The sequence below is a fragment of the Suillus subalutaceus genome (genome assembly GCF_016647625.1).
Source record: "Suillus subalutaceus strain FC151 chromosome Unknown DFJ58scaffold_25, whole genome shotgun sequence".
Taxonomy (NCBI): Eukaryota; Fungi; Basidiomycota; class Agaricomycetes; order Boletales; family Suillaceae; genus Suillus; species Suillus subalutaceus.
In genome coordinates, this window is record NW_024540274.1 from 248,999 (window position 1) to 264,146 (window position 15,148).

The 15,148-nt window shown below is 50.0% G+C and overlaps 9 protein-coding genes across 9 annotated transcripts; 6 read left to right on the plus strand and 3 right to left on the minus strand.

The window, feature by feature from the left end:
* The first annotated feature begins 26 nt into the window (after nt 1-26).
* DFJ58DRAFT_775166 (uncharacterized protein) lies at nt 27-768 on the plus strand. The gene is made up of 5 exons (XM_041389418.1): nt 27-67; nt 125-146; nt 200-240; nt 297-377; nt 429-768. Exons 1-5 carry the CDS (start codon nt 62-64, stop codon nt 579-581), a joined length of 303 nt encoding a protein of 100 aa, XP_041246576.1. The 5' UTR covers nt 27-61; the 3' UTR covers nt 582-768.
* Nucleotides 714-1,638, plus strand: DFJ58DRAFT_226558 (uncharacterized protein). The gene has a single exon (XM_041379341.1). The coding sequence runs from the start codon at nt 847-849 to the stop codon at nt 1,513-1,515; it is 669 nt and encodes a 222-aa protein (XP_041246577.1). The 5' UTR covers nt 714-846; the 3' UTR covers nt 1,516-1,638.
* DFJ58DRAFT_226514 (uncharacterized protein) lies at nt 1,639-4,085 on the plus strand. The gene has a single exon (XM_041379340.1). It carries the CDS (start codon nt 1,763-1,765, stop codon nt 3,941-3,943), a length of 2,181 nt encoding a protein of 726 aa, XP_041246578.1. The 5' UTR covers nt 1,639-1,762; the 3' UTR covers nt 3,944-4,085.
* DFJ58DRAFT_636845 (uncharacterized protein) lies at nt 3,962-4,195 on the plus strand (the record flags this gene model as incomplete). The annotated part of the gene is made up of 1 exon (XM_041381295.1): nt 3,962-4,195. A coding segment is annotated over one exon (234 nt), but the record flags the coding sequence as incomplete, so codon positions are not given.
* Nucleotides 4,196-5,036: 841 nt separating this feature from the next.
* Nucleotides 5,037-6,246, plus strand: DFJ58DRAFT_775175 (ubiquitin-conjugating enzyme/RWD-like protein). Its single transcript, XM_041389419.1, has 5 exons — nt 5,037-5,414; nt 5,481-5,576; nt 5,639-5,822; nt 5,877-6,003; nt 6,054-6,246. The coding sequence occupies exons 1-5, from the start codon at nt 5,391-5,393 to the stop codon at nt 6,064-6,066; spliced, it is 444 nt and encodes a 147-aa protein (XP_041246580.1). The 5' UTR covers nt 5,037-5,390; the 3' UTR covers nt 6,067-6,246.
* Nucleotides 6,247-7,371: 1,125 nt separating this feature from the next.
* On the plus strand, nt 7,372-8,084 carry DFJ58DRAFT_656699 (uncharacterized protein; the record flags this gene model as incomplete). The annotated part of the gene is made up of 3 exons (XM_041381932.1): nt 7,372-7,745; nt 7,804-7,867; nt 7,929-8,084. The coding sequence occupies 3 exons, from the start codon at nt 7,372-7,374 to the stop codon at nt 8,082-8,084; spliced, it is 594 nt and encodes a 197-aa protein (XP_041246581.1).
* On the minus strand, nt 8,022-9,274 carry DFJ58DRAFT_226568 (uncharacterized protein). The gene has a single exon (XM_041379342.1). The coding sequence runs from the start codon at nt 8,980-8,982 to the stop codon at nt 8,197-8,199; it is 786 nt and encodes a 261-aa protein (XP_041246582.1). The 5' UTR covers nt 8,983-9,274; the 3' UTR covers nt 8,022-8,196.
* Nucleotides 9,275-9,765: 491 nt separating this feature from the next.
* Nucleotides 9,766-13,174, minus strand: DFJ58DRAFT_681072 (nuclear protein 96-domain-containing protein). The gene is made up of 7 exons (XM_041383214.1): nt 12,510-13,174; nt 12,245-12,453; nt 10,946-12,184; nt 10,778-10,895; nt 10,528-10,728; nt 10,225-10,470; nt 9,766-10,167 (listed from the first exon to the last, which is right to left on the minus strand). Exons 1-7 carry the CDS (start codon nt 13,071-13,073, stop codon nt 10,063-10,065), a joined length of 2,682 nt encoding a protein of 893 aa, XP_041246583.1. The 5' UTR covers nt 13,074-13,174; the 3' UTR covers nt 9,766-10,062.
* DFJ58DRAFT_905197 (putative deacetylase LmbE-like domain-containing protein) lies at nt 13,175-14,520 on the minus strand (the record flags this gene model as incomplete). Its single annotated transcript, XM_041394945.1, has 4 exons — nt 13,175-13,809; nt 13,871-13,961; nt 14,015-14,274; nt 14,467-14,520. The coding sequence occupies 4 exons, from the start codon at nt 14,518-14,520 to the stop codon at nt 13,387-13,389; spliced, it is 828 nt and encodes a 275-aa protein (XP_041246584.1). The 3' UTR covers nt 13,175-13,386.
* Between the last annotated feature and the right edge of the window lie 628 nt (nt 14,521-15,148).

Here is a 15,148-nt window from a genome sequence, read left to right on the forward strand (position 1 = left end):
GTGCTTGTGACCGTGACCCGGAATCCATTCGAGTCACGCTCGTTTCTCCTCCCCAAGTTCGATGGCGGTATGTGTGTCGTCTGGTAATGACAAGCTTTTCCCCTAACATTTTATTTGCATACAGTCAGGTTTCAGTTACACTGGAGGTGTGCATTATTCGCAGTCGGTTATGTCGAATGCTGAACAATATCGTGTTTAGGCCGCTCGCGGTGTTTTGCTTACTGGCAAGAATTCTCGAAAGTAATACCCGAGAGTACCCGTTCTTGAAATTGACTTCTTACAGTTGATATTCACAGTGTTACGCTGAAGCTGACGCGCCTAGTCAATGCCGTCTGCAGGCGGATGATTACCTAGAGTGCCTCCACCATACGAAAGAGGTGAGTATTCGTGGTGTCTGCCGTATTTTAACTCATGTTATTTTTATGCAGATTGCGCGCGCAAAGGCTGTGAAGGCCGAATTTATTAAACAAGCAGAGCATCATGCCAAAGAAGGTCGTAAAGTGGCTGATGTTCTCGCAGACGGTGTGATTGTCGGAGTGGGGCTGATACAACGAGACCAAGGGGAAGGCAAGCACAAGTAGTGTACTGAAATACCCTTTGTCGCTGGTTCGACTTGCGCGGCACTGTTCCATCCTTCCGCATTTTTAGCTGCCTTGCGGCTGTCTGACGGAGCTTTAAGCCGATCAGTTACTGTAATCCGAATGGAAGTCACGTTTTCGGAGGTCCTGCTTGCGGCTGACTGTAGTGATTATAATATTCCAAACAACGTGTTTCTTGCATGTTATCTGCGTTTTGTGCTCGCCGTTGAGCTTGTGCCTCCCTCAGTAGCGGACTTTAAACGAACCCATGAGATCGACTCTCAGAACGTTTCTTAGTTCGATACATCTTGGTTCCCGACCACCAAACAGTTCATCTACCTTTCAGGCCACTGACCGTACCATGGTCACTCAAGGTGTCGGTTCTATCAGTTCTCCCATCGTCATCTCAGACGATGAGGACGAAGCTATGATAGACCTCCAGCTGCGAGTTGATTCGGATTCTGTGGACAGTGACCAGAATGATCGACCGCGTACTCCACCAGATGGTAATTCAGAGGAGCTTTCCACGGCGAGCAAGGGCTACGCTATGGCCCTGAATATGGGCTATCGCCCAGGCCGCGGTCTAGGACGCGGCCTCGACGGTGAGTGCCGTTGTAGCGTGCGTCCTTCACTCACCCAGATAGTCTTCGCTCTAGGTCGAGTGGAACCTGTGTGTCTTGAGGTTGGTCAGAAACGCAAACGGGTGGACAGTGGTATTGGATTTCAGCGATCCCAGCATTACGCGACTGGCTGGCCACCGAGCAAAGGTGATAGTAAGCTAAACAAGAAATGGAGAAAAGAACAGCATACGTTTGGAGCTCCTCAGCGAGGTTTCAGGTCCCAGCAGCATTGTGCGTTGCAACCCAAATCGCTCGTCACCCCCGACCGGCCCTGCGAATATCAGCCAAGGGCCTTGGGCAGCGCTCGCTTCAAGTAGGAAAGGCAAAGAACGGGAACGCCTTACCGCCCCGTTGCCTCCGAAGCCATCACAAAGCCCGGTGCGGCTGCCTGCACTTCCTCAAGGTCCTAGGTCGAACCTTCCGTACAGTCCTCCATTGCCTGCCGCGTGTCCCCCTAAAGGACCTCGTAGCTGGCTCGCGTCTAAAGCTCAAGCTCGGTCCCCGACCCTGGCTCCTCAAACTCCACCCATTGCACCACGGACACTACCGACTGCGCCACGGGCCATGCAGCAACAGCAGCAGCAACTTGCGAGCAATGGATATGCCGGGCCTTCCACTATTGCATCATCTGTACCGCAGCCTGGTCATCCCCAGATGCAAACACAGCCAGCTAACAATTACGCTGACGGGCAGCCTACATCCATTCCGCCTGCCCCACAATCGTTTCCGCAAATGCAGCAGCAACAGTCACAGGGCGCCACGTACAATCCTGCATTCGCAGGCGCTCCGGTTCCTTATTATACTGGAGCAGAACCGTCCGAGCCGTGGCACACGCAGTATGGGACGATGGCTGTTGCACCACCTCCGCCTCTACCCACCTATGTCATAGCGTATCCTGACTATTCGAACCCGGGAGCATATACGTACGTACCCGTCCCGACTGTTCCCGCTGGATATGCACCAGCATCAGCACCTACTCCTGTCGATCCATACGCCGCTGCAGCAGCTGGAGGTGCTACAGTTCCGACATCGTCCAGTGGGCTTGCTCCTGTGGCTGCCGATGTTTCCACAACTGCTGATGCATCCATGACTGCTGCTGGTATCAGCCAGTCCAACGGATATCAAGCCATATCAGCCACCGATGCTGACCATGACCACGATCGCTCGGACTCTTCAACGCCTGAACCGCCTTCTTCCAAGAAGCTGCTCCCAGAGCGAATGCGAAAGCCAAAGCTCCTCCACATCGGGCATGCACCGGAGGTAGACCCAAACAGTAAAACGGGGACGTATGTGAAGCACCTCGCCTCGCAGCCGAACCCCTCATGTACGCTTGTGCTAGACAGCATCCCGACGCGGTTCCGTAACCCGTCGTGGGTGCACAAGTGGGCGGTGAATGCAGGGGAAGCAGAGCCAGTGTGTATCGATGTGGATACGAAGAACGGGAAGTCGTTGGTGGAATTTGTGGATTCTGCGTCTGCGCGGAGGGCATTTCAGAGTAAGCAGCTAAAGGGGAAGGGAAAGCATGCGATTCGGGCGTGGTGGTATAGGGTTACGGGGGTAGGCTCTAACGCTGGCGTTGGCGAGATCGAGGAGGGCGAAGTGGAGGATGGGAGCAGAAAGATAAACGAGCCTATTGCTCAGTTGAGCAAGAAGCAGAAGAAGAAGCTGCAGCGGAAGCAGCTGGTTGAGTCGAATCCTCAGGCAGGTTCGAGTGGCGCACAAGTTGCAGCGAGTGGAAATACCACTGTCGAGGAACAAGGACGCGTACCATCTACTGAGCGGGAAGAGGCATCCATCGATGTGCCAGCCCCTCGTGGACGTCGGTTCTCGTTCGATGATTTTTCTGTGCGTTTTGAGGTGTCTAGTGGCTCGCAGGTTGATGTTGGGGTTGGTCATTTTATCCAAGAGGACGATGACGAGGATCATTTGTCTATTGCATCTTCACGGCCACACTCCACTCAGCTCGTCATATATCACGATGACCGAGGGGAGGATGTGGAAATGTCCTCGCCAGTAGTGGCGAGCGGCATGCCCGGCGATTTGCTATCGGCAAGTGAAGTCTCTGGAGACAAAAGTGCGACGGTGGACCCTACGGATGTGAACTTGGATTCTGCAGCGGCTTTTGTTTCAATGGACAATGGTCCACTTTCTGCGTTGAATTCAGAGGCCGCACGTTCTCAACAACACGATAGAAAGCCTGCAGAGGTCCTAACAACTACCTCGTCAATACCTCCCGAGCCGCAACCTATCTGCTCCGATTCCACTTTACATTCTAACATATCATCGTCTCTCTTGTCTACAGAAGCACCCCCCGGCAAATCAGTAGAACATTCACACTCAGCCACGGTTGTGTCACTCGCTCCCCAAAAGGAACTCGGAGAAAATATTGATTCTAGTGCAACTACACAAAATATGGAACATTTCGACATGGTCAATCCTCTCGCATCTACTTCCACCGATTCCGGCTCCCCCTTACAACTACCAGTACCCTTGCCACGCGAACCATCGATACACGAACCATCGGTGGACAAGATCGCACATGAAATGAACTTGCGAAGGCTCGTTCATGAAAGTAAGCAGAACAAGGCGAATGCTCGTGGCGTAACCTCCTCCTCTTCCATGTTCACTGATCCTGCCACACTTCCCCCTGCCCCATCTGCTGTCAACGGTGATGTTGCCCCTGCGCAACCCAGTCCCACCGTTTCGTCAGCAACGTTTGTTCTGCCTTTTTTAGAATTTTATTGACACTGATTTTCGACTAGGAGCTTGGAAGAACTTGCTGTCACGTTCATTTCCGAGGCAATAGATAGCATCAAACCGACGGTGCTCAAACCCGCGGCACCCTTAAATACACGACAGGAGATGTTTCAGAAGCAGCTGAAGCTTGAACAGTACATTGCACGAAGCAAGGAACTTATTGCGGAGCTCAGCCAGGCGCAGAGCAAGGAGGAGAAAGAAAATATCATGTGCGCTGTTCGTGAATGGAGCAGGTATGTGAAGACTGAACCTTCGGGACAATGTGGGCAGGGCTAAGCTAAGCTGGGATGCAGATTGATGGAGATGGATTCGGTGGGTGTGCCGAGTAAGGCACCGGCTGTGACAACTAGATTTTGTTGGCCTTCGTGCGAGGAAACGGTGTTGGTCATCAGTGATGATGAAGACGAGGAGTGAGAAAGTTGGCCGCCGTTTGACAGGTTTGGTAGGTGTGTCGGCTTTTCCATTCGTTCAGCATATGTCGGGTTGGGTGATGTCACTGGGGACTTGGATACATTGTATACTTAATGGCATGAAGTTTGTTCATCAAGTAATGTTGAAATTCTATTTAAAATCTAAAATCCCGCATCGAGTCAAAACTCGCTGTTATCTGGTTAAAGTACCTTTAATCACGGTCTCGAACGAAGCGTCAATCAAAGGGCTGAGAGTAGTGAACACAATTTATAGCCCGACTAGATTTGGCGCGGCAACTTGAAGGCTGCCCTCAGTGGTCCACAAGAGCACTATACATAGCATGCTTAGAAATGGGAAGGTCGCTGCTGGGAAGGTGTTCTCGGACTTGCAGCATAGAGCGTTGCCCGATGTCAATTAATCTGAAAGTAGCTGGGCTGTAGTAGCTGACCGTATAGCCTACACGGCCGGTAACTACCTATATTGATATTCACATGCTCACTCTAATATTATAAGCAGCGAAAGATGTCTTTTCGCGCTACAGATTGGCCGTGACTAGTTGACTGCTCGTGAGGTTAAGTTGACCAGACCGGAATTCAACGGAACTTTGGGCTCAATCCGTTAAGTTAAATAAACGGTTATCATAGATCTAGAATATTTATAAGGTCCAGACGAATTCGAAAGATACGCGCTGCTTTTGTCAGCGACCGGAACCAAACAGGATACAAACATCATAAATAGCCACAATCTCCTGGTCTTGTTACTTGCCCTTCTACCACCACCGCATCCCCGATCATCGTCGTACAAACTCATCTGTAAGTCCTCTTCTAGTTTTCAAGGGGAATGTATCTTACTCACTATCTATACCTTGTTCATACTCCGTTGTCTTGGCATCGCATGCGATGATCCTGCGTCTATGCCCACGACTTAATCATATCGTCTGATCATGTGCGATTCTGGTCGATCTCTCGGCGATTCGTTCTGGCTTGTTAATGCAGTCTCGAATCTTGTATAACAACTCGCTGCCATGGCCTTGAAGCGCATTAACAAGGTCCGTTTGTTGCTGCTTGTGTTCCTGTGGCGATGCTCGCGCTCAATGCTGACATGTGGCGCACAGGAATTGATCGACCTCGGACGTGACCCACCCTCATCCTGCAGTGCAGGCCCTGTAGGCGACAACATGTTCTCATGGCAAGCAACAATCATGGGCCCTGTATGTCGTCTTGCTCTTCATCCTGGTTCTATGCTGATTGAGCGCTCCTGGCATTGTGATAGACTGACTCACCGTATTCGGGCGGGGTGTTCTTCCTTACAATTACGTTCCCAACCGATTACCCCTTCAAGCCACCCAAAGTCAGCTTTAGGACGAAGATCTATCACCCTAACATTAATGCCAATGGATCTATCTGTCTGGATATTTTGAGGGATCAGTGGTCACCAGCGTTGACTATATCAAAAGGTGTGCAAGTATGCCGTATTCTCATTCTTGTGGCCTATATCGCGCTTCATGCAGTGTTACTTTCGATTTGTTCAATGTTGACGGATCCCAATCCCGATGATCCTCTGGTACACGACATCGCCCATCTGTATAAGACTGATCGTACCCGCTACGAAGCAACGGCTCGGGAGTGGACAAGGAAGTACGTATCGACAATATTCAGTATGATCTTGTCTCATCTATTTATTGCAGGTATGCCACGTAGTACGGTGTCCATTTACTTCTCTAAGCGGTACACATGAGTTGTATTGGTCGGCTGTATGAAAGTGCATCAACATCCGTTGTACATCATTGCATGTCTATGTTTTTAGTATCCCCCCTTTCGCTTGTTTGTACCAAATGAACGATGAATCGTCCAGGAATCCATCTCAGTCTGATACTGCTATGCTTGTCCATGTCAAGTTGTCCTTCCGCCGTCAAGTTTACTGCTGTTTCCTGCATGCGAGTGATTTTCACCAGTATTATATGCCCAAGGGCCGTCCTGTCAGACTCGTGGCGTGGTGCTCAGCTTGGCAATGTGTTGGGCTGCACTGCCAATAATAACTCGGAACGTGGGTACGCACTTTAAAATTGTTGTCTTGCAATGGCTTGGCACCAATGATCAGTGAGAAACGCCCATTATTAATGCTACTTCCTTCGAACGCTGACTCCGAATGATTTAGGACACCGTCACTATGAACGGGAGCTCAACGTTCGACTAGCAACTTGAAACGCTTCCGGATGAGACGTGTTTAGGAAATGTTTGGCCTGCCCGACGATAATGTTTCGATGCCTTCCCGATGACGTATGGATGTTATTTCTCAAACTTCCAACTGCATGGAGGTATCTCAAACACTTGCTACAAAGCAGTCGACTACTCGCAAGATTCGATTGTCCAATTAACGAGGATGAGCGCCTCTCGGCGAGTCGGTGTTGCGGTGTATCTGCGACTATGTGCCTGCATGTCGCGAGCAAGGCAAGAAGTGGTGAAGAGCACGCTACGACAAAGCCCGAAGGACACTCAATGTTCCGACTCCCCGAGTCGCTAAAATACGGTGCTACTCAACGTTACTACTAATCTAGCACCGCTCATCAAATGCAGCCTAAAAATAGCCCCCGAGCAATGACGGCAATATGTGCTGCGTATAGCGCCTCAACGTTTGGTACCCCTGCACAAGCACATCCTTCGTAGCCATGTCGAATGTAACTGCGTCGGGTGTCATAATTCGCCTGCGGCCGCTACTGCACCCACCAGCTTACCATATTACGGAAATTTGTCTCCCGGATTTGCATATGCTGACCATACCTCCTCCCTCAGCGCGTAGTAATCGTACGCGCCAGCCTTTCTGTTGCTGGTTCGCCAGTGCGTTTAGCCTTGTAATGCAAATTGCAGTGAGTTCAAGTGCCCCTCTCGTGCATCGCAATTCGGTCGTTGGATCGTATATCAGGGCATGGCGCTACTTGTCTGTTCGATCTGTCAACACACAAATCTTTCATTCACTCAGCTGTTTCCCTGTCCACGTCCGCAGCCATGTATGGAAGCAACCCATTCGCAGCGCAAGATGGATGGAACGCAGGAAACGGTCAGTCCACCTGGGATACCACCGTGCCCCCGCCGTCCATCTTCGGCGCCCTCCCCTACCCCTCTGTATCCTCAGTGCTTCCGGGCGCGATCACATTCAAGTTCACGTCCTTGAGCCCTACGATTTTGAACTGCAAGGTGATCGGACCGCGCAACGAGACGTATTTCCGTGTCGTAACAGACGGGGGCCACACCATGCTGAAGGATGCACAAAGCTCGAACATTGCGCTGCTGGAGTGGCGGGACCGCCCCACGGTCGAGGTGCGTGGTCTGGTCGCAAAACAGCCCATGGGCCAGTGGCTTAGACTCTCAACGGACAGGAGGTGCGTTTAATTGGTTTTTTTGGAATGCAGAGTTCCTCATTAATGTGAAATTCGGTAGTCATCGATTCATGGTCCACAACGGTGTTGGCTACTCCTGGAGACCCCATGATAGATTTCTGCAGGTAGGTTGGATATGTTCTACTGCGCAACCCTAACTGATCCGGGTGCTGTGCTGCTAACTAGCTATCTATTCCGGGCTCATATGACATACTCGCTCGAGTATCGAAGACATACGATGTTGTGACACTCGAATTGACACCCCATGCGATCCAGCTTGGGCTATTGGAGCTTGGCGTGCTAGCGACAATTCTATTGCAGTGCGGGAATAGTATCGACTGAGACGGTGTTTTAGACTGTGAATGCAGTGGCACATAGATGTTGCATAGATGGCTAGTATTTGATATTTAGTACTCCGTGTCATAACTTATTTAGAGCACCTGTAAGTTAATATTTATTCATGTTTAATCGACTTGTTTGTGGCCGACTCCTCCCGGTACTCCAGAAGGAGGTCCAGCGCAGTAACCATTCGGTGCAGCTCCTTCCGGTGCGCGGCGAACCCCTCCGCCATTGCATTATTGACATGACCTATCAATTCAGTAAGCTGCCCTATTTTGTTTGCCAGCCTCTGCAGGGTGGCTGCCGCTGGGGCTATCTCGTCCGCTTCTTCCTCAATCTCTATCGGGCTTGGGCTCGGGCTTTGATAGCGACTCTTCTTCTTGCCCTTGCCTCTACGAGGGGACTCTGCCTCATCCATCGTCCTCTTCTTCTGCTTTGACTTCTCCGCCTCTCCAGGGAACATGCAGGCAGTCTTTCGGCGCCTGCAGCGGTCGCAACTAGTGATAGAGCTACTTGGCGTCGAGAATGTACAAGGCGCGTCGAACCTGGCCTTGGCGCATTCCGTACATCGGCGCGCGCGTCCCGCTCCAGTCTTCTTCTTGTCTACTTCTGCTAACTTCTTCTCTACTGCCCTCCTCTGACTCTCTTCCTCGGCCTTTGCTTTTGCCTCTTCTTCGGCCTTTGCCTTTGCCTCTTCCTCGGCGCGCTGGAGGTCCTCCGCAGCGCGACGGCTCGCCTCCTCTGCCTCCTGTTGCTTCTTCACTGCCAGTGCGGCAGTAGCTCGGAGCTGCTTTAAAACATTTGTGGTATCGGTTGGGGTCGTGAACCCGGTTAGCACAGTCTGCTTGGTGATGGCAGGAGGAGGAGGAGACATGACGGTGATGAGGGGGAAGAAGAGCATAGACGAAATACTCAATCATGGATTCATTGTTTGTGCACACCCTTTGTGCTCGGTTCGTAAACTCAGTTCCGGATTCCATACCTAAGTGTGTCGGAGATTTTGTTTTTGACACGGGAGAAAGGTTCGCGGGCGCATTGTCCAAAGCAGGCAGACATGTAGCGCGCTGTAAATTAGCGTCACTGCAAACAAACAGTCAGAGTGAGTACTTGTGAGATTTAGTCTCCCTGGTTGGTAACTGTGTTGCAAGATCCGCGGCTCCAGCGTAAGTGCCGCTCCCAAGACTTAGTCACTCGAATTGACCGTGACGCCCCATGACTCGGAGAGGCACTAGTACCGTAGCACCTTTTTAATAGAGGTCGCGGGATTAATAAAATCGCCCGGTATGATTACAAAGGCAAAGGGACTGAGGTAGGCCCGCACTTGAATGCTCTTTGAACTATCGACCAATTAGATTTGTATCTGTATGGAAAATATTAAACTCGATACCCCATGCGCATTGCGATCCAGCTTAGGCTAGCTGTTTAAATTCGCCATCCACAGGCGTCCAAAGGCACAAACTAGTGGGCTAGCTAGGGGTAGAGTGGTCACTGGTACGCGTGAGTCGTAATGCGTTGCAAGCTTTTGGTTGTTCTCGGCTCAGTTCGCCTGAGCTCGATAGCGCGCATACTTATGATTGGCCCGTAGAGATTGAATTTGGTGTGATACTATTTTAGGAACATCATTTTACTCCACCTAATATTAACATTCCAGGAACTCCATCAGCAGAGCTAAGCAGTCTCTATGGTTAGGAACAGCATTTCATTGTGGCGGAAGACGTGAAATCAACCCAAAGAAAGTGGGCCTGACTTACACATACTAAACCTATACGGTAACTACAGCCTTTAAGCGCTCTTTCAGTGAGCGAAATTCAAACAGGTTCTTAGATTCGAACCAGAACCACATGAATATCGTAGAAGAGTATTGAGAACGAACATGTCCCCACTTCAGTCACTGCTTAACTACAATACGGGAAGAAAAGGTATTCACGACAGTTAAATACAACGATAAATGCGAAGAAGCAGTCTTCTGACAAAACAGCAATCACGAGGCCTGAATTGACCTCATATATTTTTCAAAGAATGTCGTTTGTATGTGGCGTAGCTTGGTAGCCTCGTCGATCGAGGTCAACTTTATTTGTGACTGCGACTGCGACAAGGATCAATGTTCAGCTTCCTAGTCAGCATAACAAAAGAAGGGACGCACCAGTGCCAAGGGCTTCACTATATCAAGCACGGCTATCAGGCCAGAAATCATCTCGGCTAGTGCGACTTTGTGTCGTGGGTCAGATGGACTGGACAACACATCGGGCAAAATGTTGATAAGGCGGGGCACAGTACGTGTGAAATTGTCCAACTCCTGTTCCTCGACTGCATCTGGCACTGCTGACTCTGTCAGCGAAGCGTGCAGCTCGGGAATGCGTGTCATAGCATGAGCATAGTCCATATAAACCTAGTTGGGTCAGGAGTTTCAGATAAATAGGTAGAGCGGAAGGAGAAATGACGTTACCTTGCCCCGAGTATGCCATCCATCGACGGTCTGATTGGCAATTCTTTCAAATAATGATATAAGCAGATCAAGGTCTTGCCGGATGACTGCCTCAGGTGCAAGCTCAACGACAGCAAGGTCGTGAGCCTGCTGATACAATCCTGCATTCAAGTACAATTGGTAGGCTTCGAAAACTTTGCCTTCGTAGATGGCATACACAGCCTATGCAAAAGGGTGAGTGCTTGAGTGGGGAGAAGAATAAAACGCTGACCCTGGCTTCATTCACCCAAGCTACGGGGATCTTGAGGCTTCCGAGAATGCCGCTACACATCCACTCATCCAGTTTTTCAGCGGAGCGGTGTAGAAGGTCTTTGATCGCCTTTTCACGACTGCCACCACCGTGAGTAGCCAAGACATACAGATTGACAACGTGTCTCACCCTGCGGATCCCTCAATGTGTAAAAGCACAAAAACAGCCTCCTGGAGCATATCAAGCTGCTCCAGTTGATGTGCGTAGCTGCTCGCAAGCAGGTCGGCACTTGGACTATGGCCTTCATGCTGATCTTGTTCATTATCATCATCCATGGCGTCCCTGCGCCTTCCCGGGTCTGCGCGATCGGCGAAGTCACGGATGCGCATACATCGGGATAAGATGATGTACAAATGCCACGAGAGTGAGTAATCGCCTGGCGAAGGCCCGAATGAGAGTGGGGAGAGCGCCTGTGATAATGAGCATGCAGGGTCTGCATGTAGGCGAATTAAAGAAAAGAGAGCATCAGAAGGCGATGGGGTGGGAATAATGTTGTACGGTAACGGTTCTGATGAGGGATCGAGGTACGATGGGAGTGGAGGGGAGACACGAAAAGGCGATTCTTGTCGTGATCGGTTATAGGATTCGAAGACCTGTGATATTGGTGCGTCCATCGGTTCTGAGAACCACAGATGCATGCCGAAGGTGCGCTTCCAGTCCAGACCCTTGATAGGGTCAACGTCTGGACACTGCTCTAGACTGCTAGCTTTTGACCCTTCCACGACATCCAGTATTCCAGCGAGTAAGGCGTAAATTTTGCGCATGCCCTCCCCAATGTGCACGTCTATCCGCTGCTCCCGCCAAAGCTGAATTTGTTCCATCAAGTCTTCCCTGAACTCGAAGTCGCCCGAAGCCTGCGATATCAGAGTTGCGAGTTTGACGTAGCCGTTGTCCATGGCTGCTTCACAGGCTTTTTCTATTTGGTTGCCTGTAAGGAGGGTATAAATGCATGCAGCAGAGTCGCCAGAGGTATTTTTCTTGAGATCAGCATCTACAAGATAGCCCACAGCTTCCTCAAGCCAATCTGATAGTGCAGCCTTCCGGCGCACTGCAGATATCCGATTGCGCACGTCAACAGTAATTTCCGGCGCGAGGTGCAAGTCGATGCTGTCAAATAACGCGCGACCGAGTCGGAAAAGAGACTGTTCGTCAGAGTGGTCGGAGGAAGGGTACAGGGAGACGAAAGAGGAAAAATCAAGTTCGGTGGATGGATCTGCGAAAGGGATTCCACTTTCGTCTTTAACAATTGGTGTTTTGCTCAAGTGGTGTTGCAGCAAACGTGAGAGCCGGACGTTGGCCTCTTTATGAGAACCTGCGAAGAGCGGTACGATTGTCTTCGTGATCACTGAAGAATTTGCAGAAGTGTCACTGTCACGATACACATCAACAACTGAGCATTATTATTGCATGAAGATGTACGAAGCTTACATTTGACTTGATGGAGCACAGAGTCGCCCAAGGTGGACTAAAGTGCCACCTGGTCCCCAGCCTACGCGGAAGGACCGACCAAACGCCAAACCAGCATCTACCAGACTATCTTCACAGCCGGCCACGGCAGAGGCTGAGATTTCCACTCGAGCATATTTTCTAGACGGTCGGTAAGCTGGTGGTTCAATGTCATGCGCAAATGATGCCCTCTGGAGAACACGGAATTAATTTAAAGACTTGTGCTGAGACAAGATACGCGACAGACCTCCTGTGAGTCCATCCGCAGCCCATCTCCGATGGAGTCGCGACTATGTTTTCGCCTGACAGTAAGCGGCAACTTGAATTGAGGTCGTGTTGCACGGTTCATAGCTTTAATTGCCACGGCCTCCTCAGGTATTCGAAATAGTGAAGTCTGCATGACGTGCATCTTCTGCGCATCCACACCGACTTGCCTAGCCCATGGTATCACCGAAACGTCCTCCCGTTGGGCTGACACATCAACATCGGATTCACTGGACGAAGCAGAGTGTGAACTTGTATCCTCCGATCCGTCCTCAGTGTCGTCATCGGAATCCGCGTGATTACGCGTCAGTCTTGAGCGAGTGGGGGCTAGGTCGTCCTCCTGCATGTCTGACGAGCCATCTTCTTCCGAGGTTTCTTCGTCTGATTCTTGGTCAACTCCTATGTCCTCATCTGAACCAGCTTCGACATTGTGGTCTTCCGGTAGTTTAGGCGGCGACCGCACTGGAGACTTCTTGAAGTCCTGAACCATATGTACATCATGTTCGTCATCGCTACTGTCGCTGACGGCGGCACTGAAACGTGTCATAGTACACTCGAATCTGGCGGCCCAGGCGTTTGGCAACTCAACAAGGCAAACCGAAAATCTGAAATGCAGCAAACAAGAACAAATTGAGAGAAGAAACTATGTATATCGGTTTTATAGCCTATAGGTGAAACTCAAGCTCAACTGAGTTACGCCATGATAATAGTGGGACACAGTGGGCGTGGCTGTGGACAGCTTCTTCTATCCGACCTAAGCACTTTCGAACACGATATCTTCAGCACGTTTGCAGCCCGTGCAGCATGATGTATTTCGAATTCTGGCCTACTCGTCTTCTAGATTATTCTGACCTAGACCCTCATATGGTAGCACCAAGTGGATCTTGCCCTAAGCCTTTCTGAGTCTTGAACTCGACCCATTCATTGACCCACATATACCTCGAAAACGTCATGTACAAGTAGCGAAACCACACCATCTGCGAGTCATGCGCTGAAATAGCCCTTACAGTTGTGAGATAGTCCGGGATCCCTGAAATAAAGACTGGAAGTGAATCCACTGTAGGCTCAAAGGCTAAAGGGGCTTGAGAGATGACGCCGAGGCGAGTAAGAATGGCAGACGGCAGCCCGGCATATTTCGGAAGGACCGGCACCGTGACTAAACTGAAGAGACGTGGCACAGATGTATGTGAAGATGATAGAGATTTGATGAGGTATGATGCACCCAATGGGAGCGAAAAGTGATTGGGATGCAAAGATATCCCCTTGGTGTCAAAAGTCAAGATCTGCCGTGAAAGAACGGTTAGTGTGCACAGTACACCCATGCAAGTGGATTTAATTTCTGACTGAAGTGATGTGGTGCTCAATGACGAATGGTCGAAGGACTTCAGCAATAATCTCTGCATCCCACTGCTGCGTTATGTTATCTTGCAACTGTCTAAAAACAACTTGTCAAGCTCTTTATGAACTATATATAATAGGATGACGCACGGATGGTCGATAACCCAACGGTTATCCTTCTCAACTCCGAGGATGTCTAAACTGCGCACAAGCTCTCCCTTTCGTCGTTCCCCGAGACCATCAGCATTTCCGCTGGATAAGCATAAGGAGAAGATTTCAGGACTTGAGCTACTTCGCCGAAGGGCCAGAATTGTTGGCGCAAAGAAAAAGCATTCGTCGTCAGGATGAGCAGTTAATAGGAGGATGCGTGAAGGCGACACGGTTTGCTCTGATAGCGCATCCGTGTTAAACTCAGACGGTTTGTAAAAGATAGAAAGCAGGAGTGATATAGCTGCCAGAATGAAAGGAAAGAACATCATCCAGAGTTAAATCAGTCACGGCGAGCCCCGAGAAGCTTTGTACTAGATAGTACTAGTGTACTCATGCATAGCACATCGCTCTGGGCAAGCTCTATCGGGCCGAAAATTTCCAGGTCACGTGACCGCAGCAGTCCCTGTTTGCAGCTTTCCGCGTGCTTGAAGCTTGAGCTTTGCCATGACCTGATACCTTCACGTACGTCATAACCAAGATCGTAACGGCGTTGGCGCCAGCCCCCGACTCGCTTATTATTGGTGGCTAGTCTTTTTATTTCATTTTTTGTTGGCAAATGACTGCTGATCTTGTGCGATTCTACTGTCGATACAGATGAAGTTCAAGTCGTAGACATCCATCTTGACCAAGTGGTAAGCAGCGGACAGGACAGAAATTTGTTGCAGGTTCGAAACCTACTCAACAATCTTTTTCCTTTTATCACGCCTTGAACATTCACTAGCACTAGTGGTTCAAGTTCATCTCAACTTGTGAAACATCTTGGCCAAAGTGGTTACCACAACAGAATCGAAATCTGTTATCTTGACTTGGAGGTTCGAAACTTGCCGCCAACAACGGATCGTTTCGTCGGAGATTTATCTTAACTGGTCTTAGCCGAGTGGTTGCTAGAACAGTACAACAGAATCAAAACCTGTTTCTCTTGGACTGCGCATGTTTGACACGTGCTGACGATAGGTTTTTTTTCCGATCAGAATGCACCTTGAAGATTCGCTCATGGATGGTTTCCTCTGATGCTCATCTCAACTTTGCCCTGGCCAAAGTGGTTACTACAACAGAATCTAAATTTGTCTCTTG

Coding starts and splice junctions, on each gene's coding strand:
- DFJ58DRAFT_775166 (XM_041389418.1), top strand. Junction 147..199: donor AGGTTTCAGTTACACTGGAG/GTGTGCATTATT, acceptor TATCGTGTTTAG/GCCGCTCGCGGTGTTTTGCT. Junction 378..428: donor GCCTCCACCATACGAAAGAG/GTGAGTATTCGT, acceptor ATTTTTATGCAG/ATTGCGCGCGCAAAGGCTGT.
- DFJ58DRAFT_226558 (XM_041379341.1), top strand. CDS start 847: ATGAGATCGACTCTCAGAACGTTTCTTAGTTCGATACATCTTGGTTCC.
- DFJ58DRAFT_226514 (XM_041379340.1), top strand. CDS start 1,763: ATGCAGCAACAGCAGCAGCAACTTGCGAGCAATGGATATGCCGGGCCT.
- DFJ58DRAFT_775175 (XM_041389419.1), top strand. CDS start 5,391: ATGGCCTTGAAGCGCATTAACAAG. Junction 5,415..5,480: donor CCTTGAAGCGCATTAACAAG/GTCCGTTTGTTG, acceptor TGTGGCGCACAG/GAATTGATCGACCTCGGACG. Junction 5,577..5,638: donor AAGCAACAATCATGGGCCCT/GTATGTCGTCTT, acceptor GCATTGTGATAG/ACTGACTCACCGTATTCGGG.
- DFJ58DRAFT_226568 (XM_041379342.1), bottom strand. CDS start 8,982: ATGCTCTTCTTCCCCCTCATCACCGTCATGTCTCCTCCTCCTCCTGCC.
- DFJ58DRAFT_681072 (XM_041383214.1), bottom strand. CDS start 13,073: ATGACACGTTTCAGTGCCGCCGTCAGCGACAGTAGCGATGACGAACAT. Junction 10,896..10,945: donor CACATTGAGGGATCCGCAGG/GTGAGACACGTT, acceptor CGGTGGTGGCAG/TCGTGAAAAGGCGATCAAAG. Junction 10,168..10,224: donor TAGTGAAGCCCTTGGCACTG/GTGCGTCCCTTC, acceptor TCCTTGTCGCAG/TCGCAGTCACAAATAAAGTT.